Source organism: Psittacula echo (genome assembly GCF_963264785.1).
Source record: "Psittacula echo genome assembly, chromosome: 7".
Lineage (NCBI taxonomy): Eukaryota > Metazoa > Chordata > Aves > Psittaciformes > Psittacidae > Psittacula > Psittacula echo.
Window position 1 is genome coordinate 23,850,640 of NC_137740.1, and position 23,274 is coordinate 23,873,913.

The 23,274-nt window shown below is 40.6% G+C and overlaps 1 protein-coding gene and 1 long non-coding RNA gene across 8 annotated transcripts in view; one reads left to right on the forward strand and one right to left on the reverse strand.

Moving 5' to 3' along the window:
• Positions 1-1,884: 1,884 nt before the first annotated feature.
• Positions 1,885-23,274, forward strand: part of COP1 (COP1 E3 ubiquitin ligase) — a 130,625-nt gene continuing 109,235 nt past the window's right edge. For 2 of the 7 annotated variants that reach the window (XR_013957312.1, XM_080622431.1), the window contains exons 1-6: positions 1,885-2,382; positions 8,671-8,730; positions 10,246-10,343; positions 11,777-11,853; positions 14,281-14,400; positions 16,853-16,921. Coding sequence is in view for 6 of the 7 variants with exons in the window: in XM_080622431.1 (XP_080478557.1) it covers positions 2,045-2,382; positions 8,671-8,730; positions 10,246-10,343; positions 11,777-11,853; positions 14,281-14,400; positions 16,853-16,921 (762 nt within the window). In the remaining variant the exon portion in view is untranslated. Of the gene's footprint in view, positions 2,383-2,408; positions 2,544-3,893; positions 4,594-7,401; positions 7,540-8,670; positions 8,731-10,245; positions 10,344-11,776; positions 11,854-14,280; positions 14,401-16,852; positions 16,922-23,274 lie in introns of those variants that run through there. The other 5 variants (XM_080622435.1, XM_080622436.1, XM_080622434.1 and 2 more) reach the window with 5 other exon arrangements.
• On the reverse strand, positions 2,253-2,907 carry LOC308223451. Its single transcript, XR_013957313.1, has 3 exons — positions 2,721-2,907; positions 2,480-2,646; positions 2,253-2,352 (listed from the first exon to the last, which is right to left on the reverse strand). It is a non-coding gene; the product is annotated as an uncharacterized lncRNA (long non-coding RNA).

Sequence of the window (23,274 nt, forward strand, 5' to 3'; positions counted from 1 at the left end):
TTGCAGACTTATCCATAAAGCTTTTGGTCCCTCTGGAAGACAAGGAAATGAGGCTTTCCTTTCTATTAGCAATAGGAAATGAGATGCAGACATCAACAGTCAGGCTCAAAGGTATTTAGGCAATTTTCTTTTGCTCCTACTGAAAACAGGGGGAAATCAATATGTTTCAATGTCTTTATGGAGCTAGTCCTGAGACCTGCTGGTCAAAATGCTATTTATAGAAAACATGGGAACACAGTGGCTAAAAAATCCCCAAACCAGAACAAATCAAAACATCAAAACTACAAAAAGGAAACTTTTTAATAACGGCATGAAAGAGTTAAATCATGGGAGTGACTATAATGGCAGATGTCAGCTTGTAAAGGAAAGACTACTGGATCTCAAAAAGAAGCTGCCTTTGAATTTCCCAGCTTGCACAGATCCACGTTTACACACTAAAATTCCTCACAAAGACAGTTTAGGTTTTGTTGACTGTCTTGTTTTCTGTTTGTTTTTTTTTTCCCCAACATTAGTGATAAATACATAGAGGCAAAGACTCAATTGTATTCAAGCACAGTTGAGAGGGACAGACAGGAGGAGGACTCCACAGCTCTCCACCTGCAGCAGCACCTCCAGAAGAAATCAAGAGCTGTGTCTCCCTTTGGGATATTTGTGGTTCCTCATCTCTGCCATCCTGCTGCATGTCAGAGAGGTCTCCTGACCTCTCTGGTCAGTAGATACTGCCTACCTGAAGCCACCTTTTTTTTTCTCTCAGACCAGTTTTACCAGCTCTCATACTGGTTTCACAGCCCACTGAAGGCTCACTTTACCGCCTGTACTGGGAGGAGTGCTGTAGAGCTGATCTCTTTGGGCGTTTTCACATTCTTGGGTTTAGGATTACCATTCTCAGGGAATGCCCCAGTGTTTCACTAGCTGCCTCGTTAACCCTAGAGAGGTAAAGCTGACTGCAGAAAATACAGTTACTCAACACAAAGGAGGCAATATGTTTCTATAGGTTTTTGGAAGAGAAATGAAGGGAAACAACAGGTATCTCTCTGCAGTGCTTCTGGCCAAGCTGTGAAGTTGGCAAGTGCTCTGTTTCATGAACTCTTCAGTTTGGCTTGCAAAAGTCTGGGGGCATTTCTTGTTAGACCCAAAGCATCTTCGGGGCATCAGTCATCAACATTTTATTCATAAACTTAGGCAGAAAGCAGTTTATCCTTGCTTCTGTACAACCATGGGCTACTGTAGGGTAGCAGGAACATGCTGCAGGCCTTGTTAGTGGTATTCCCACCCGCCCAGGCAGTGAGGAGAGCTGGCTCAAGATCAGCGAAAGCTGTTAACTCATTATTGGATGCCTTTCTGCGTGGTTGGACACAGAAATGATGCTCAGGATAAAGCTCAGCAGCTGCAGAGCTGCTCCTTGGGGTACCCTCTTTGGGGTAACTGTAAGCAAGAGCACTCTGTGAGACACGAATCAATCCTGCCTGTTGCAGGATCCCGAGGGGTTCGGGTGGCCAGTGCCAGTCTCTGAGGGAGAGTATGTCAGCCTTCCGCCGGCACTGCTGCGCTCCGATGGAGATGTGGTGTCGGGGGGGGATGCCTCCTTGCCTGCAGCCAGAGCTGGCTTTGCGGGCGTGGAAGCGCATGGGGCAGGCAGGTTCTCGGCCCACAGCCACCGCCCGACTCCCCGTCGCACGGCCCCAACCTGCTGCCGAGCTTCCCGGCCCCTGGCTTATGCCTGCGGGCATCTTCGGCTGTCCGGTCCGTAGAGCCGTGCACCAACCTCTAGGCTACGCAGGTCCCGCGAAGGCCCAGCCTCAGTACCCGACGCCCCGCCCCGAGGGGAGCACGGCCCCGCCCCGGGCGGCGCATGCGCGGCGGGGTGTGCGTCTGTCAATAAAGCTTGAACAAGCGCCGGGCCGGGGGCGCGCGGGCGGGTGCATTTTTACCCCTTTTTTTTTCCTTGTTTCAACGAACTTTATTGTTCCTGCGGCGCCGCGCGCGCGGGGATGCGCTGAGGCCGCGCCACCGTCGGCCCCGCTCCGACCGGCCCGGCCTCGGCATGTCGGGCAGCCGCCCGCCGCCGCACCCCGCCGCGCCGCCCGCAGCCACCCCGGCCTCCTCCTCTTCCTCCTCCTCCTCCTCTTCGGCGGCCATGGCGCCGGGCTCGTCCTCCTCGGGCGGCGCGGCGGCGCGGCCTGTGCTGGTGGCGGCCGCCGTGTCGGGCTCCGGCGCGGGGCTGGCCCGGCTGGCGGCGGCGGCGCGGCCCGGCGGTGGAGGCTCCTCCGCGGGTGGCGGCGGTAGCGGCGCGGGCGGCGGCAGCAGGAAGAGGCCGCTGCTCACGCCGCTCTGCAACGGGCTCATCAACTCCTATGAGGACAAGAGCAACGACTTCGTCTGGTGGGTGCGATATATCGCGAAGGTATTACCCGCTACCCCGCTGAGGGAAGCCGGGGCGCTGCCATGCCGGCGGGAAGCCCGGCGGGGTGTAAAATACCAGTGGGAGGACGGAGCAGGCGGCTGCGGCACCTCGGGGGTCCTCTGAGGGGAAAGAGGCGTTGGTACGTCCAATTGCCCTCGAGGGATTATGGCCTTGGGGTTCCCATCGCCTTTGTGGTTATCTGGTTGCGTTTTGGCCCAGCGTAGCAGCGTAGCTTTCACCATCTGTGTTACGAGGCAAACCCAGGTTATTCCCAGCAGATTCCTCCTCGGGTACACTCCAGAGCAGCTCAACTTACCGGAAAGGACTGACAACACGAGGTGTTTCTTCATACACAGCTTGTTGACATCGCAAACGAATGCCCGGTTTCCCTGGGTGGTGTAGCCTCAGCAGGGACTGGAGGGACTCTGGTGGGTGGGATGGCTCCTCCAGAGCCTTCCCGCTGCCCTAGTCTGACCTCCGGAATAGAAGCCAGTGAAGATTATGTCCTCTTACAGACTGCGTCCATGGAGTCTCTTGGTGGCCAATAGATACAGCAAAGCTGCCGTGGGTTTGCTGCTCTTGCTGGGAAGGGTTGTCTAGTTTGAAACAGCAATAAGGATTGTGTCAGTCTGGCACTTAAAACTAGATGAGTGGGAAATTTCTGTGATGATGGGAGAAAAATTTTTCATGAAGCTGTTCAGATGCTGTTTTTCTAATGTTCAGCCAAAGCTGTAGCTCATAGCTGGAAATACCTTTTCATTAAAAGTGGTAGACCAAGGCCCACTGCGATGTGTGGTTTGAGAACTGGTGGTAAGTGGCAGTTTTAAAGGGAGCCCATTGCTGATGAGTTTCAAACCTCCTCACATAAGGAGTAGGTTTCATCATTTATTTTATAGCTGGTTGGAGGTACTAAAATGTGAGGAGAAGAAAAAGTAGGGGTCAGTGTTCATATCTGAGACTGGCAAAGAGTGAAGAGGTACTGGAAGAAAGCTTGAGTTGTAGGAAAGCCGTGTATCGGAAAGAAACAGTAAAGAAATAGAGGAAGAGAAATGGCACGCAGCTTCCAAGGTGACTTTCTGGCAGCTCTGATTTACAGGTGAGGGTTGAAAGTTTGTTATCTGCAGAGATCAGGTCTTGTCTTAAAAACCTGTAGACTTTATTTTACAGCTTTGCAAACTGTCCAGGTGAGAAATATCCTTGCTACTAAAGTGGGAACCTGAGGCTGCTGAGAAGTTAGTGACAGAAAAAACAATAAGTACTTCTTACTAGTAATAATCATAAACTGCTGCGCAGTAGCAGAATTGGGATGAGAGGACAGCTGTAACCAGCTGATGTCCTGCTCCAGCTCAAAGCTCTAGGCCATGTTAGGTGTATGTAAGAGCACTTGGTGTGGGAGATGACTGCATTGCTATTGATCATGGGTTTTGTGATCATGGGAGATAAAGCAATTGCAAATGCTCGTGTTCCTCTGTTCCCTATACAGCTACACTCTGGCAGTGGTGGTCTACAGCCATTGCTCCCTGTACTTTCCTGGTCAGCTGTCACTTCCTGTTTTGTTGTCTGTTGTAGAAATGGGGGTAGTTGAATGGAAACAAGTTTGTAGGCCAGTTGAAGTATTTTAAGACAATTTTAAAAAGCTGAGTTTCTTATTTGTGTGGGGGTTTTTGGATGGTTTTGTTTGTTTTCCTGCAGGTAAGTACTATTCATTCTTCAAGGAGAACATGTAATTAGCTGTTCTCTCCTCACTGAGGACTGCTGCTGGCTGAACAAGTTGGGGGGGAAAATCAGCTGAGTAGTGATTGTGGCAAAATGTCTTATCCCCCTTTTGTTGCTATTTACAAGAGGCACATTAGGCATATTGAAGTGCAAGTCAGAAGCCTTAACAGCAGACAATAATTATAGTTAACTTACCTGGGTTCTTCACAACTGTGTATTTCTGTGGGCTGTTATCTTCAAATTATAGTATTATTCTTACTTGTTTTGTTTTAATTTTCGTTTTTTGGGTTTTTTTTTTTCTTTTTTTTAGTTAGCAATAGAGTTATGCAGTACAGAAATAAACTCAACTAGGCAACTCTGGAATTTTGAGTGATGCCCAAGAAGACATGTGTATGCGTGCTGGTTTAAAGTGAATTAAAGAAGATTTCGATATCTGTGTGAGAAGCAGAAGTTTTCCATATGCTGGGTTTTGTGTGTGTGAGTTCCTCTTTTACATAAGGACATTTTCAAGATGCTGCCAGCTGCAGGAAACATTTTATAACTCTCTGAATATGGGCTGTGAGTTGCTGCTAGCTACAGCTGTAAACCTGGTAGATTCTGGCCATGTCAGACTGAAGGTGGGAAGGGGTAAACAAGTTTAGATGAGTTTGGAGTGTCAAGGTGCAAATAAAAATCCTGTAAATAATGTTAATGTGTGCAACTTTCCTGCCTGTCTTCTGAAAGTGCTGTCTCAACAATGTGAGGCCTAGGCTGCAGTCTAAATGTTGGCATACATTGCTAGTCTGGGTTGTGAAATCTTTAGCAAGCACATGCTCAGGAGTTTGCAAGTGTGTACTGTTTGTGGTATGTATCAGCTTCTGCCTGGAAAAGTGTAACTCTGGTCAGGAAAGCCAATAGGCCTGACTTACTGGACAACTTCATTATAAAAGGGGAAATGTTTTTGTTTTGTGCATGATGTAGAATTTAAAGGTAATTTGTGCTGTTCTGTAGCCAGGGCCTCTTTCCACTTGCCTGGAGAGCATCTGAAAGGAAACCTAATCAAAGGATTTTCTGCTGTCCAACAGTGTAATTGCTTACAGTTTTCCCAGGCCATACAGTTAGTGGTTGACTAAACCTCTTTAAAACCAGTTAACTATCTGTTTTGCTCGCTGGATAAGAGGGGATGTTACTGTATGGTGCTTCATACCAGTGCTCGTTTCTGAGCTGTGGCATACATAAGAACATATGAAAGAGGGGACATTGCATACACACCTGGAGAGGTACATCCAACAAACTTGGATGTGGGAAGTTTAAAGGTAGACTTGCAGGTGCATGGGTTTTTAAAAACTGTTCTTTCCTCGGATGGTTGCCTGTTAATGCCAAGCACGGGCTGAGTGTAGTTGGTCACGCATTTGTGATCTGGCACACCCCTTTAGTAAGGAATACTGCAGATTGACCCTGGAGCTCACAAACTGAAAGCACAGTGAGCTGTTTGCATACCATGTAAAATGATAGTTTTATAATCTATTGTTATATTAGAGTTTCAAATTGAGCAGATAGTAATGGCAGCGATCTTTGACCTGGCCACCTTATATGGACAGAGCCTGCAGCAAGTCCTGCTCTCTCTTTAGACCAAAGAGGAACAGAATAAGAGGGGGGGAACTGTGAAGGGTCTTGTCTGCTGCAGAGCAGAAGGAAATTTGAAATGTGTTGAAATTTATAATGACCGCTTTCAGGTCTACTCCTGAGAGAAAGACATAAGAGAAAGAATGATAAGCCTTTGTAGTGCTGGATAAAAAAAATAAGTAAATAAGGCATCAGTGTCTGAAGATCAGTGACATCTTTGGCTTGCTGAAGTAATTTACGTCCTTTTTGCCTGGCTCTGCTGCTTAAGACAAATAGAGAATAAGAGCTATCTCATTCAGAGAAGCCTTGATTTCACCATACTTCTGATTCTCAATTTTGGTGTATACTAGAAACTGTAGTATGTCTCAAGTCCCCATCACTCCACTGCTTTCTTAACCTTCCCTCTATGTTAACTTAAAACAACTGGTGCATAGCAACTTTCATGTATTATAGCCAGCTTGACTTTGGCAAGTATTAAAAGTCATCAGTCTTGTTTCCACTTGTAAATTGGTGAGCATTTTAGGGGAAACAGTTTTTAATAGAAACTTCAGGCTCCATTAGTGATGACCCTGACACTGAATGGCTACGTATGCTGGCTCTGATTGCTTTTCCTCAACCACTTTTTCCTCTGACACTTTTCCAGTTGAACTGGTATGAAGAAGAATAAGTTTAGGAACAGTGGTCTTGGGTGGCTGTCATGTTAGGAGGTAATCTTACTATTTTAGCTCTGATTTGTGATGTCCTATTGCGGACAGAGGAGCATTACAGCCTTGTTGATTGCCGCACTTCTTGGAGGCAGGGCATTAGGAGTGTGCTGGAAAGAATACATCTGACCCTGCAAGGAATAGCAGGTTTTAGCACAACGCAGAAAGTGGAACTGTTATGCAGTATAACTAGAAGAAGGCAAAGAAATTAAGCTGTTCATCACTAGTGGGGGAAAGAACAGCTTCAGACACTCATAGAACCATAAGTCTTTGACTTTCCTTTTTTAAAGGCCATGTAATAGACTAAAAAGATACCTAATTCTTCTCTTATTAATCCACCTTTGTTGGTTAAGTTTAGTCGTAATTTATTCTGAGTAAACGGTGCCTTGAAACTAAGTAACTTCTAACTTGGGAATAGTGGCTTTAACTCCTGAAGTTGGTGCTGCGCAAGCTGAATGATGTGCAGAAAACGGTCTGTCAGGGTGGAAGAATGATAGGTGTGTGTTAATTATTTTTGAGTCATCTTTTGGCTCAGTTGTTTCATAGAGTAGCATTCTGGTTTGATTTATTTTTGTATTTACACAGACAATTTGGTGAAATATTTAGGGCAACCTGGTCTGTATGCTAGGAGAAACTTTTCAAGGTATCTTGTTTTCCAGTTTGGTGGTTCAGAGGGGGGTTGCATTGCCAGGGGCCACAACTTCTCCTATATAGGCTTAAAAAAAATAAATACTTAAGAGGTATTTCCTTCTTCCTATTTTTAAATGTCTAATGGGGTAACAAATGCTAGTATCCTCTAAAATAGATGATAGAAAGGGGGAATGACTTCCATGGATTGCTAACAAGAAGAAAAGTTGAGGTTGCTCAGCCAGGCATCACTTATTTCAGTGTGATTGGGGGTTTGTCTTGGATTCGAAGATTCATGATTTTCAGAAGTTGTTAACAGTTTATTAACAGCTCATTCTGTGGTAGCTGCCTTGTTGGAAGAATGTGGGAGGAGGCTGTTTCTGAAGAAAACAAATGCTGGTGAAAACCTCTCAACTGTGAGATTGATGTGGACTTGTGGGAGTGAGAGGAGAGCGTTTGGATCTCTAAGCACTTGAAAGCAAGGTGAAGCTTGTGACACAGCAGATATGTGTTATGTGCAGAATTTTGACATTGCTGTCCACACCATTTCACTGCATAGCTGGCCAAGACCAGAAGATGAATATGTATGTGACAGCGTATCTTACCAGCTGTCAGGGATGGCAGCCATAGGAGTCACTGAAAGTAACATGCAGCTCTCCTCTGCTTTCCTCTGTTTCATTTTTCTTTCAAACGTGTCACAGCCACTTGATGATGAGACAATAACGATCTCATGTAATTCCTTTTTTTCTCATCTTGCTCAGATTCCTGTGGAAGCACTGCTTGCTTGCACATCCTTCTTTAGCTTGATTCTTGGTGATCACTCCCAGACAGCTGTCTGTGCTTTGTCACTAACTAGTCTTGGAAAAAACTAAAGCCCATATTGCCTCTTGTGCTCCTCTGTTTTCCTTATGCACAGCCCCATGCTCTGCCCTTTCAGTCTTCTCCTTTGACTTCGGAACACTGTGCTTGACTGTTGATTCCCTCTTTAGGTTGCACTGTTGCCTTCATGGTGCTCTTCAGCAGCCTCAGCCCTTCCTGCTGCCTGGCAGTGCTCTGCAGGCACACCCCCTCACTGGCACTTTCTTTTCCTTGTTATTAGTTCTTGTTCTTATGACATCATTACTATTTCTGTTCTGCCTCTTTGCTTTTTTTTTAGTTATAGATAGCTATTGGCTGGAAAAAAAAGAAAAAAGGAAGGCTAAACTAATCTTGGTATATTTATAAATACCTGATACCCATTCGTGTAAAAAACAAATTTTGTATGTTTTGTTTGAGATGTAGTACAGATGGTTAGGAGGTTCTTTTCCAGGCTTGTTTGTAGAAGGTACTCCGGTTTTGTTTGTGTAGTTTGCAACTGTTGAAATCTTCAGGAGTGAATACTTAACCTGGTTTCTAATTGTAGCAAACTGCAGTATCATTCAGAGTTCAAAGGACTGTTGATTGCCCTTTTGATCTTTACACTGCTGGACTGCTATTGCACTTGTGTGTCCTCTTTCATTTTACAAATAGAAAATACTACCTAAGTGTGATTAGGTGGCTGCTTTGAATTAGTAATACTTTTCTTACTTTTTTTAACATAAAAAGACATATTTGTGTGTTTGGTTTTGTTTTCAGCCCCATCTGTTTTGATATGATTGAAGAAGCCTACATGACGAAATGTGGACACAGCTTCTGGTAAGTTGGGTTTGTTTGTTGAGTTTTTCTACTTTTTTTATTGTGCAAAATGTCCATCTCTTGCAGCAACATCAGTCCACACATGCTGTGAATCCCTTTCCTTCTGAGTTTCTGTTACTTTGCTGCTTTCTGTCCCTGCACTGAAGTAAGAGTTTGAAATAAAATTTTAAGATGGGTACTAGTTAGATTTAAAAAAAGCCATCTTAGTGTTTGAAACAAAAAACATTATGCAATCCTATTTCTTCTGTAAAGAAATAAAATGGTCATAAACTGCTGGTAGCATCCAGTACCCAGAGTTGGAACAGTTTGCCAACTTACCTCTGTTGATCCTGCCTCTTAAGAGGTCATGGGAGTGAATGTTGGTGTTAAGAGGTCTACCTTGCCTTTGTACAAGACCATATAGTTTGAAGTGGCTTGCACAATGGTATGGTGCAATTCCTTTAAACTTTTTAATAGAGGATATGCTTCAGGAATGTTTCTGTTTTATTGAATTGGCCCAGTCCACTTATTTTTCATTGTGTTATTTCTGGCTGCTATGAGAAGCAAGTGTTTGGTGAAGTACAAGAACCCTTCAGGGGCAGGTGTAGAACCGTCTGCTGTTCCTCCTCTCAACTAGGGCTTGGAATAAAAGTTGAATCATGATGTTTTAATGTCCCATGTACATTATACTCTTATAGTGTCAAGTAGAAATAAATTGCCTATGTTTTTACAAGAAGTAATATTTCAGTAGCATAAAGCACTTCCTCAAGCAGCAGACTCAGTTAACTTTCAGAAATATTTTGACCGGCAGCAGATAAAATAACAGCTGATGGTGCCCTCTATTGTAATGCTTTATCTCTGTGATCTTGAATGTTTTAGAAGTCCAAGATGAGAAGCATTCAAATGTCTTTATTTAGAAAGAACAGAGCAATGTTGTCACAGGATGTCTCTGCCAGCAGTTGGCATCAAGCTAGGTTCTTAGTGAGATGCTTAAATGTGATGCTAAAGTGTATCTTTTAGTTACAGTTGCTCGAATAGCTAACAGCTCAACAGAGAGCACCTCTGAAGTCACTTCTGGTGAGAACAAGAGCCAGGAGGTGGGGGGGATATGTGAAAAGCTGGTGAGGGTGTTTCCTCTGCTCCAGTACCTAAAATGTGTAATAGCTTTTAAAAGTTGCTTGCCAAGTGTTTGGCTAATCTAGAAGAGTTGCTTCTGAAGAATGCAGTCTGCTTGTTAGCCCTACCTGTGGAAGAGGGGCTGAGGTATCCACATTGTCACAATCCTTGGGGAAATAAGCATGAAATACTTAAACACTTTTTGTATTCCTTGCCAAGAAACTTTGCTGTCTTTCTGCTGTAGCATGCTCTGAGTTAGTATTGGAATATTTTGACTCCAAAGTAGGATCCTAGCAATGCAGCTGTTAGATAGCAATGTGGAGTACACATTATCTAAGGTTGATATTATTTGCCTTGTGCTTATGTTTTGTTCCTTCATGTTTGCTCACAGTTTTGTTTCTTATTTATGTTTCTAAACAGCTATAAATGTATTCACCAGAGCTTGGAGGACAATAACAGATGTCCCAAATGCAACTATGTTGTGGACAACATTGATCATCTTTATCCCAACTTCTTAGGTGAGCTCTAAGCTTGCTTCCATGAGAAACATCTTAGTTGTTAAGGAAGGTAGGGACATGTAAATCATTCTATAAGTAACCTGCTTCTGGATATTGAAAACAAAATCCAAACATCAACTTTTTGGTCCAAAACCACAAACACTACCAACAAAAAAAAAAAACCACAAAAAACTAAAATGCCAACAAAACCTTGAACATCGAATAAACCCTGTTTAGTAGCATAAATTGTTAATAGTCAACTGCCTCCAGCAGTTCTGTAGGCTCAGTTAAAGTATTGACTGACTTGCTGCTGTTTGCATACTAACAAAAGCAAAATAAATGTTTTTCTGATGGCTAGAAATTTGAATCTCTTTACTTTTGTTTTCTTGCATTGTTGCCTGTCTAATAATCAAGAACATGCCCCGTTTACAAAGCTTGGACACTGGTGGGGAGAGGGGGAAGGCTGAATTACATATTGTACTATCTTGCCTACTGTAGTGAGGTCTGTGTGATGTATGTATGTATATTAAAAATATTTGTGCACATACCTATACATAATTGTAATTGATAGCTGCTTAAACAGAGGATGGAAATGTTCATAACTGGTAATAGAATTTAAAACTTAGTTATGGGGAGAAAAGATCAAAGGAAACACATTGCCATGTGAAATCATAAAATCATAGAATAGTTAGGCTTGGAAAGGACCTTAAGATCATGTAGTTCCAACTAAGTTAAATATTTATTTCATGTGCTGGGATACCAATTAATAGCAAATAGATAAATAATCCATGGTGGCCAAGGAATGCGTCAGAAATGGTGTTCTTGTCTTAGACCCAAGCATGCTGAGTTGAGTGTGGTGCTGAGGTGGGTTATAGAATATATGTTAGGCCAAGGAGCCTAACATAGGGCTTCTGTACACCCGTGCTCAGGACTTTGAGGTCTATTTTGGAGGGGCAAGAGCTTGTATATGTGTATGCAGAGGGTTCAGGTTATCCTTCTCTTTGCACACTTCACTAAATTGGTGTGAAATAAAACTGTAGCAAAAATATCTTTAAAAATTCATGTAGTCTTTAAAAGAAAAAGTTGTTCTATTCAGCTGTGCCTGGTTTTGGCCTGTAGTAATCGAATAATATTTTATCTCCCTCATACTTTTCTCTGGTATACTTCTGCCATAGAGTTGAAAAATGTTATAGAGCCATGGGTGCTTAGAAAAAGGAACTGAAGTAATTTAGGGATTTTTTTTTTTTCCCCTTTTTGTTGTTGACTTTTCAATAATCTTAAAAAAAAATCCAGCAGTAAATTGGTGAGGAATAAAGTGGAGGCATCTACTATTTTAATTATTGATAAACTTACTATGGAATCATTAACTGAGGTAAAAATATTTAGGTAGAATCTTTGCTGTTTATTTTGTGACCTTTAAATCCCTTTCCTCTCTGACATCTTATGTTTTTTAGTCAATGAACTTATTCTTAAACAGAAGCAAAGATCTGAGGAAAAAAGACTCAAACTGGACCATTCAGTGAGTAGCACCGTATGTTCCAACTTTCTTACTTTATATATATTTAATGGTTTTGTACAGCAATTGTTATTGTCTTAATTTAAAAGAAATTGTACTGCTAAGCTGATGCTTTAACTTGCTTTGACAGAATAATACCAGTATCAATGGCACTAGGTCACTTCAATCTTGTTAACTCTTGCTCTTCCTGCCAGTGTTGTATTGTAGAGGCAAGCTGTGTTAGCATAGTTAAGTGTCATGTAATGTACTGAATATAACCTAGGGGGCTATCTATAGAAGCACACTTATTTAAAGGTAATAAGTTTCAGTGTTGGAAATTATGGCTATAATCAATGAGAGTAATGGATTATTAGAAGTGCCATAGACTTGTCTGATCATGTGTGAGAAACTGTTCTGTCAGGAAATTGGAGGAAGGCTAATACCAACCACAAGAGGGAGAAGGATGTGTTTTGCACAAGTATAACTGTCTGGATATCTTCTAGACTTGCTTCAAGTCACAAAATTGGAGCATGATCTGTGTTCTTAGTTCCTGAAAACCCTTGCACAGCAGCAGTGGACACTCTTGTACATTAAGATCAAAATAATATGCAGCATTAACTAGAAGACTTGCGTATTTATCTTCCTATGTCTGGCTTTCTTGGCTTCTGTAATTCATAAATAAGGTTAGAAAGTAATAATAAAAATTATGGAGCCTCTGTGTTTTGCGGGTTTTTTTTTGGGGGAGGGGAGTTTGGTGGGGTTTTGTGTTTTTTTGTTTTTTTGGTTTTTTTTTTTTTAGTTAAATCCCTCTGAAGTGTTATTAATTTAGGGACTGCATTGCGGAAATCAGTGCTTTCAGTGGTTGTATACATTTAGAAAAGAGTATGCTTTAAGGAGTCATTGGTTTACTCACAGTAATGTTTTATATTAATTATGAAATATGCTTATAACGTATTTAATGTATAATCTGCATAAATTATATTTGGTTTAAAAGGCACACAATTGACGTGTACAATAAATTCTTGGAAATTGGTTCTACTTTTTCTCATAGTGCACCTTTGAAAACTGTGCCTGTAGATGCATCTGTCTTAGATAACTACCAATAAGTGGAAATCTACCATGATTTCATGCCCAAAGCAGTTTTGTGTCTACCTTTTGGCAGCAAATAAAAAATAGTGACAACTCTAAAAAGAGAAACTTTGCTTTTGTACCAGCTCCTTGACATGGCTGTTCTCCTCTTGTGTTACTTCTGGTATTAAGAGAAGTAGTTCATGACACATTGCAGGAAATGCACCATATCTTAGTAATGGGATTTATCTTAAGAAATCACATTAAGGCATCTTTGAAGCTTTCTGAGTATTTTATCAGTAGCACATTTAACTATAGTATGTTAAAGTTTGTTTCAAATATTGTTCACTTGCTTAAAAATTAATTCTGTTTCCAGTTGTTCCAGATTGAAATTGAGTTTTTGCCTATGTGGTTTCCACAAGTTCTGTTGAGAGTTGTGTAAAAAGTTGTGTGTTCTATATGGATGTTATATATTTTATTGTTTTTAATCTAGTCAAAACAAATAGGCTACAATCTCTGAGAAAATGTCTGGTTTAGACCAGATGGCATTTTTAGTTCTTGTAAATTTAAATATCTTAATCTAGTGTCAGTTTTATACAGCAGGAATTTTTAATCCTGCTTGGTTTCTTAGAAGGCTTAAAGACCTTTCAGCTGCTCATGTTGGTTCCTGAGGCTTTTTGATGCAAGGCTGTATTAGCACTGACCTATTATTCAGGCTTTTCTGTGCCAAAAGATAGGCTGTGTGATAATATGCTGGCTGTCTGAGGAGTCCTTCTTGGCTCTAACAGGTTAAATGAGTCTGTCACCCTGATGAGGTTCATCTTTCCAACTCTCTCACTTCCATGAAAATGCTTTTAAGAGTAGTAGTGAGGAAGGTGAAAGGAGGGGAGAGAAAAAAAGCTGATAGTACCTTCTTCCACTTGAATTTAACATGAAGGCTTTACCTATTACTTGATTAACAAACTTAAAAGATACTGCCATTTAACAAGATATCAGGTAGATATAATCCAGCTAATGTTGAGTAAACATGTTTTGGTTTGGCTTTTTTTTTTATTCATTTTTTTCTCCATGGAAATGTGGGGTTTGTTTTTTCTCCCCATAGAAATGTGTTCTCAGAAGCTAGGGCACAAATTAGATAGAGTTGAGTCTGAAATAATCTCTTCCTAGCAGCAGCTACACTCTCATGAAGCACGAGTATCTTCCAAGCAAGATAAGCAGTTACACAGTAGGACAGAAGAGCTGTAACCTGTACATGTGGGAGAATTGGGAATTCTGATTCGTAAAAATTGTTTTGAAACTTTACAAAGGAATAAAATACTGCAGTGTTGCTTTTAGTATTTGTTGCTGGATGGCTTGAACTCACTTTCTCTCCAACATTTATTGTTTTCTTCCTAGAATGGCCATAGGTGGCAGATAATTCAAGATTTGTTGGGAACTGATCAAGACAATCTTGATTTGGCCAATGTGAACCTGATGCTGGAGCTGTTGGTGCAAAAAAAGAAGCAGTTGGAAGCGGTAATAAGACCCTTGTCTTATTTAAATGAATGCCTTTATCTAGATAGCAGTTGTTTCTTTTCATTCTTCTTCAAGTAAGATTCTATTGCAAAACTAATTGCTCAGATTCTTCTCTTGCATTTTCTTGTGGAAAAGTTGGCCATCTGATTGACCTTTGTAGAAAACTAACATTTCAACTGTAATCCCTGTAACATAGAATCATAGAATAGTCAGGGTTGGAAAGGACCTTAAGATCATCTAGTTCCAGCCTCTCTGCCATGGGCAGGAACACAACACACTAAACCATGTCACCCAAGACTCCATCCAGCCTGGACTTGAACACTGCTGGGGGGGGGCATCCACAATTTCCTTGGGCAACCTCTTCCAGTGCCTCACCACCCTCACAGTAAAGAACTTCTTCCTTATATCTAACCTGAACTTCCCCTGTTTAAGTTTGAACCTGTTACCCCTTGTCCTGTCACCACAGTCCACCTGAAAAGTCCCTCTCTGGCATCCTTGTAGGCCCCCTTCCAGATACTGGAAGGCTGTTACGAGGTCTCCACGCAGCCTTCTCTTCTCCAGGCTGAACAGTCCTGACTTTCTCAGCCTGTCGTGCTTATGGTGTTGCTTGTGGCAGAGTTGTATAAACAGGCAGGGAAAATGGAAAAGGATAGGATAAAGTGGCTAACAGAAAAGAGAAATTTGTATGAAGATGTTTACTAATTGACTGTTGCACAAGTAAATATTTTTCGTGGTAATAAGCATGAAGTCCAAAATGCAGGGTAAGGAATAAACTCAATGAATGTGAAAAAGATGACACCTTTTAGTTTCTGCTGGAACTGCTAGAACTGAACTGAATGCCACCCCTGAAGGCTTTTTTTAGTACTTAATGCTTAAAAGAAAAGTTCAGATGTCTTATTTATGAGGCTGGTTTGAAGACTTACGCAATATGAAGCAAGCTGTTCCTGTGATTTAACTGAAATGTAGTTGGTTTGGGGTGGCTTTCATGTATTTGGCAATTTCATGCTGTTGGTCATTGACCATTTCCAGTTATGAGAGCCAGATCTTCTAGATGACACAATTACAAAGGATTACAAAATTTGGCTTACTGAACTTTGGATAGGTGTGTGGATTTACATGGTGCTTTAAAATAGGTGAGGAAAAGTTGTATTGGGAATGGCTTACCTTATTCAGTCTCATAAAATTAATATTTATACAACTTATGGTTCTATGATTCTATGGTTCTGATGGAAGAAAAGTAACCCAAAAAATTGTTTACTAAATACTAGCAGAACTGATATTATGTTACTGCCTGGGGCCTTGTAGGTAACATTTTTTTTTATTGTGGTTCAGTGAAGATAAGGCGGTGGTATGGTTTCTAACTCCAGAGTAAAACATTCCTTACTCCCTATGCCCTGCCAAGCCTTTTTGTCATTTGTGACAAATCTGAAACAAAGAAGGCACTGGACTGAGTGTTTGAGTGCTTCTGAGCAGGAATATCTTTCAAAGATACTAAGCCTTAAACAAAAACAATGCTATCTGACACTCAAGGAACAATTTAAAAACATTTTTGCTTTCTAGTGTTACTTGCTTCACTTGTGTTATTGTCACAGGAGTGTGGAGGAAGAAGATAATCTCAAAAAAGTAGTAGTCTTAGAATCTTAACTCTTTGTTGTCACATCTTCCTTGGAGGAATTTTGTGTACTCCTGTGTCTTGAACTTTTTTGAGAGTATGTTCACAGATCTTTATTGAATATTTCAGTAGGTTGTGAAAATAAGTTTCAATGCTGGGTTAGGTTTTGGGTTATTAATGCTGGAATGTAGGCTTTTTCTTTCCTCTTGTGCTTCTCATATATTGCCCTGTCAAGTTTTTGGCCAATCTGGATGAATATATTAAGCTGATGGTTAAGGTAGATCATCTGTTATGGAAAGTTTGGAAAGTGATGTTTTAGTTTCATCAGTGACATTTTTGTTATTTTCCACTCTAGAGGAATCTTCAGTAGTAATCTCTTTATGTAAACAGAATTGTTAATTTTGGGGGGAGGTGTGTTTTATATGAATACTGCATGCTTTGTTAACCACAAAATAGATGCTAGTGATCTTCTAGGGTAGAAGATGAGTCTGAGAGGAACTTGTATTCCAAAATCAATTTCAGATGCAGTAGCCAAAAACAGGGGAAAAAAAAAAAAGCCTAAAAGCAATTCCTCTTGTTCGTGCGTTACTGAAGGTTTACTAATAAGAGCTGTTAAAATTATTTCTGCCTTTATATAAAAACTTCTTGTGAGCCAAACAACCTTAAAACCTATGAGGCAAAGTAAAACTACAATTCTTAAAATTGCCTTAATAAGCTATTTTCCTCACTTCTGAATATAAGCTGTTTCTGTGCTAAGTGTGGATTTCTGTGGATGGAAGGAATGTTTGTTTCTCTTGATATATATGTAAGAGTTACACTTCCTTATTTACTGTGTTACAGGAGTCCCATGCTGCCCAATTGCAGATCCTAATGGAATTTCTCAAAGTGGCCAGGAGAAACAAACGAGAGGTAACTTGCTTTGTGTTTCAGTGGGTGAGGTGGGTGTCTGCTGCTTTCTACCAGTTCATTTCTAGTTAAGTGATGCGTTAGCCTGGCATTATTTCTGCAGTGAAAGAGGCAAGGTGTGTTTGAGGAAATGTCAGGCAAAGGACATGTGGGTTTTAAGCAAAATTAATGTCTTTACAGGTGCTAGCTTTTAATCATTTGTGGTTTTGCTTCACTGGTAAAGCATATGGGAAGATAGAGATTCCTTGCTGTAAATTCACATCAAATTCTTGAAAAGAGGTGTTGTGTGGGTTTTTTGGTTGTTTTTTGTTTTGTGGTGTTTTTTGTTGTGGTTTTTTTTTTTTTTTTTTCCCTGTAACAGGAAAACTGAAAGATGCAGGAGGAGTGAAATTGCTGTCACTCAGTTTTCTTTCTTCTAGTCTGTCAAATGACATGACTAATGCTGTGTTGAGAGAGAATGAATATTCTGTGCTCTTATTTATCTCAAAATAAGTACCTCAAGGAATGTGAGAGAGTCCCATAATCACATATATGGTCTTTCATGGTTTGGAGCTTATTATTTATAATGTCATGTAGTGCATAAGCCCTCATGCCAGAAATATCCTAGAAACCTAGAAAAATGATCGTAAAAACAGCAGAAGGACAAGTTTTGGAATCATGGTTTCTGATAGAAGATGTGAAGAACGTATGACCCAACAGAATGCCTGTAAGGTCAAGCTTGAACCATATAAAGGTGATGGGTGTAAGAAGCCTTCTCCAGTATGGATTGAGGGTCTGGTTATGGAGTCATCCCAAAGCAGCTGGTTTAGAATCTGTCTGCCAACAGGTATCCAGGTATCTGGCCTTCTGACCAGAGACAACAAGGATAATGGAAAGGAACTAACCAAAGGGGAAAACTGAGGCCGAGATAAAGTTGCATTTATGGAGTATGACACCTACTAGGCAAGGCATAGTATCATGAAAAGTGATGAAAATACTGTCTGTTAAGATACCTGAATGTCACAAAAATGTGAGAGCCAAGATACTCTCTGGTGTACTAAACATAGCAGTGAAGACAAAATGGCATACTTCTGATTCTGTTTAGTATGAATCATACTATTTGTTTGACCCTTCAGAGTTGAAAAAATTGAGAAATACATATTACTTTTGGTTTTTTGCTTAAACAGCAAAGGCTCAAGCATTGCTCAAAACTATTGAGGTATCTTTTAGCTTTAATTTTTTTGAATGCTAGTAGAGTTTATTTTGTGGTGGTTTAGTCTTATAAACACTGCAGATCTTCAGAATATCTACTTTCATTTTGTTGTATTCGTAATTTAGTATTGTGCAGAGAATTTCAGAAGCTTGATCCTTCTTCACTGCAGACTCTGGCCATTGTCCATTGGCACTATTAAACACACTGCACCTGGAGGAGCCATTAAGGTAGTGTTGAAGTTTCCTGGTAATGCTGTCTTATCTAGGAGGTGAATTGAGAAGTAGGTGCTTCAGGAGGTTCATACACAGCTTAGCCAGGGTGTTCTTCCTTGAGTAAGCCTGTGGTTATTCAACAGCAAGAGTGGGGTAGTACCATGAAGTCAGTGATGACTTTACTTTCTTCTCCCGCAGTTGAAACTGACTTAGAATAACTCTCACAGAAGGAGGGGCTGTTGATACCTACTTTAGTTTGCTTGTGCTGAGTGGGAAGGATGAAGGGAAAGGGAATTGCATAGCTTCTGGTTTTTTAACATACCATAGCACAAGTGTTCCACCATTGAAGAAACTTAGTTTTGGCTGCAGATCCTCCTAATACAGACTTGGGAATGTCCTGAAGCCTATTGGAACACATAGCTTTTTTCAGATCCTCTCTGTCCCTTTTTGTGTGTTCTCCCTGTTGGCAAAGCTTACTTGGTTATTTCTTACCCTCCCTTTATATTCCAGTGTGTTATGCGGACTGTCAAATGTCACATGACTTTTGTGCAGGCCTGTCAGTTCTGTCCTTGTGGTTGTGATTAGTGTCTGGCCTTGCCATTTATTTTGTGGGAAATGAGAACTTGTCAGGCTTGCTGCTTGTGATCTTTCTTTTCACTTGGGTAAGGATAAGAAAAATGAGAACAAGTGGGTGGAAGCATGGAAAATACAGACCAGACAGTAGGTAGAAAGATGTCAGAATCTGTCTTCAGCAATCAGGCTATACCCATAAAGTAAATTAAGCCAGTTGATGCTCCCTTTGTTTTAAGTTACAAGGTCGTTCATAGCTGGTGGAGTTTGTGTCAAGTATTCCTTTCTGGAGGGAGTTTTCTGTCTGAATAATAGAGGAGTTACTATCTGGGAAAGGGTTATGGTACTGACGAAGGTGTATCCAAAGCCTGAGATGCCAGTTCAGAAGCTGAGAAGAGGGTTTTAGGTGGCCATATTAGTAATGTGGTAAAGCAGAGGAACATTATCAGAGCTTCAAAGTTTGCTGGTTTTTGTTTTTGTTGGTTTTGTGGTTTTTTTGGTTGTTTTTTTTTTTTTTGTTTTTTTTTTTTTTTTTGATGCTGTAATAGGTAACAGTTTAAGAAATAATGATGGAATTCAAGGAACATGTGTGGACCCTGTAACACTTGTATGATGTATGGCACAGAGCCAAGTTGTATCAACATGCTTTATTACGGGGAGGAACACTACTTTTTTTTAATTATTTGCTAATTCAAACCTAGTTCTAGTAAAGATGACTGCAAAATAATTGCAGTTTCACTCAGCCCATAGAATCACAGAATAGTTTGAGTTGGAAGGAACCTAGAGAATCATTTAGTTCAACTCCCTTGCCATGGGCATGTACACCTTCTACTTCCAGTGTGCTCAAAGCCCCATCCAACCTGGCCTTGAACACTTAAAGGATGGGGTATCCACAGCTTCTTTGGGCAACCTGTGCCAGTGTCTCACCAACCTCATAGTAAAGAATTTCCTTCTAATGTCTAACCTAAAGCTACCCTTTTCTCAGTTTACAACCATTCCTCCTTGTCCTATTGCTACTTGCTCTTATAAAAAGTCCCTCACCAGCTTTCTTGTAGGCTCTTGTTTTGGGAGCCTCAGAGCTGAATGCAGTACTCCAAGTGAATTATCAAAAGGGAGGAATAGAGGGAGAGAATTTCCTCCCTTGTCATGCTCCTTTTGGTGCAGCCCAGGATACGGTTGGCTTTCTGGACTGTGAGTGCACACTGCTGGCTCATCAGCTTTTCATCAGCCAACACACCCAAGTGCTGCTCAGGACTGCTCTCAATCCAACCTCTGCCCAGCCTGTAGTTGTGCTTGGGATTGCCCTGTCCGAGATGCAGGACTTTGCACTTGGCCTTGTTGAACTTCATGAGGTTGGCATTGGCTCACCTCTCAAGCTTTTCAAGGTCCCTCTGGATGGCATTTGTTCCTTCCAGCGTGTCAACATTCTGTTCCTAATAAATAAAAAGCTTCTTTGGTGTATGACTGAGAGTGCTTGTTTCAATTTTTGTCTTAAATGTTGAAAATAATGCAACACTTCCTGGTAGTTTTGTTTCCTAATATGCCTCTTTGGATATTCAATTTACTGCAAATTATTCAATTTACTACTTTGACAGGTTGTATTACTGCAAACATACTTGTTTACACAAAGGCTAGGTACTTAATTATTTGATGCAAGTATTGTCTCAGAGTTAATGTACCTGTATAATGTGTTCAAAGCGTATAGTTAAACACCTACAACTCTTCCTTGCTTTACTTGCAAGTTCTGTGGTGGTTTTTAAATCTGCCTTCATGAAATGGTGACTTCAGAGCTCATTGGAGGGGTTTTATATAGAAGAAAACCATATCTTTATAGACTTACGAATTCAGAATAGTGCTCTGGTCAAGTATTTTGACAAATGCCTCTTCCTTGCCCTTCCATAATTCCTCAGGAAGATAAATGTGAGGTTCAGCACCTGCAGAATTTTGTAGTACAAATCCTGTTTTGATGTGTTCATAACTTTCCAGAACATTGGCCTTTCAAGCTGAAGTTCACTGCATGTTTTTTGTGCAAAGGTATTTGCAAGTCTTTTTTTTTTTTTTTTTTTTTTTTTTTTTTACAGTTGTTAGGTTGGATTTATTTTGTGTGTGTGTGTGTTTTTCAGGGTTGGTTGGTTTGTTTGTGGGTTTTTTTACCTGTGACAATGTGGCAAACAGCAAATCCTTGGCACTAGTAATGAAAAAAACTCGTCTTCTTTGAAAAAGATTGAAAACAAATGGCTAAAGCTTGAAAATACTTTTTCAACAAAATAACATAGTTTGGGAGGGGAGAAATATATTGAGCATACAGAGTCGTTGGTTGTCTCTAAGGTAAACTTAGTGTGGCTGCGTGCCTTTCCATATGTGTGCACAGTTAACTGAATGCACACCCTCCACTTTCTTTGATCCAGCTCTCTTTTCTGTTGAAATCAAGGATCCAAGGAGTCTGGAAGATGAAGTTTTGTAATGAAATACTTGACTTTGGGTGTTGTTGGGTTTTGGTTTTGTTTGTGGTTTTGGTTTTGTTTGGTTTTGGTTTTTGTTTGTTTCCTATTTTCTTATTTTCAGGGGAAACCTGTGACTTTTTAAAATTCATATTTTCATGCCGGAGTTTTAGTGCTGTTAGCTGTGTTACATAAATACTTTTGCAGGTTTAACTGTGTTAACTTTTAAATGGTCACATGTTCTTTCATCTTGAACACCTTATGAGAGGGCCAATAATACCAGTTAATACAAAAAAATTCTCCTAGGTTTTATATTAATTGCTTTAAAATGAGGCCTTACTAATTGTCTTATCAGGATTTGAATGTTAAGAAATTAAGTTAGACACCACCATATCTGTTGTGTATAAAATTTATCCTAAAACACTGTTAGCTCAGCTATCTGATAAAGTGTTTGCTATTTCTGTGAAGTGGCACCACTGCTCACTGAAGGAGAGTACTGAGCGCATAGTAGTATCACAAGTGAAGTTCTACAACATAAAGATGATGTTTCCTAGATGCATTCACGTCACTTTTCTTTTAATGTTTTCTGTGCTTTTTCTTTTTAATAATGCTACATTAAGTCATTAAATGCACAGGGGGACTATTTTCAGCTGTTAAATATCCTGGGACAGAGAAGTAATCCTGAAATGTCTCAGGCTTGTGGCACTGAATGCCTGCTCAGCACTTCAGAACCATCATCATTCTTTTTCATCCTAAATGCATGTATCTGTCCAGCTGTCTTCACTTATTCCATATTGTGAGCATGTTAAATACTAAAAATAAGAGGAGTTATTAGTTATTGTGGGATAATTGCAGGGAATTAAAAGCGTGAAATCTCCAGGGGTGTCATTACCTTGTGTTAATCGCTTCGCCTGTCAAGTCTTCCTGTTCTGCACATGCACACATGGATGAATCAATGATTAAGCAGGAGGAGGTGTGACAGAACTAGAAATCTGTTGTGCTCTTATGTTGCCATACAGTCTTGATTACATTCCAGGACTCTTGAGGTTCATTTTATAGCTATAGTAATCTTTTTCCTATCAACTGCACTTAAAAAAAGCTGGTATTTTAAATCTGTTGGCATTTCTAAGCAACTCAATGGGAGACGTGAGTTCTGACTGCGTAACAAGTCAAGGATACAACTGATGTATGAGCAGCAAGCTAGAGATTATCATATAAACATCATTGTGTAATAGGTGATTCTCCTTACTACAGTGGAGAGGTCTTTCCAAAGAGGAAGATGGGGCAACCGAGTAGGAGGAGCTAAGTAATATCTTTAGTGATTGATGAAACTTGAAGGAAAGTGATCTAAATGTTTAGACAGCTTTGGGCCCTGCCCCAGCTTTTTTTCATGTGACACTTTTCTATCATACCCTACCTGTAAGCCTTCAAAGCATTACTCCTGCAACCCAAACTCAGTTTAAGTGAGGAAGGAAATTAAAGATATGAAAGTGGGGGTTTTTGGGGGTTGTCTTTTTTTTTTTTGGTGGTTTTTTTTTGGGGGTGTGTGTGATTTGGTATGGTGTTTTGGTGGGGTTTTTTGGTTGTGGTTGTGTGGTTGGTTGTTGGGGTTTTTTTGGTTTGGTTTTTTTGTCAGCCAGGCATCTCCTTCCTCTTAAACTTAGTAATTCTTCATGTTAAACCACTCAACCAGGATATTATTCTCAAACCTTTGTTAGCTCTTCCCTAGTTAAGAAGCAGTATTTACCATTTGGAGAAAATATTGATTAGAGAGAAGTATTCCCTGAAGATAAATGTGGTGTAGATGAGCTGCTTACGTGTCTAAAAAGGCTTGGATGCCACATGTCACCAATGAAGGTGCTCAGGTGCTCTGTTCTTCATACTGAAAGATACCTTGCACCTTTTTCCACTTCTGCAAAGACTTCATAATAGTGAAGTGTT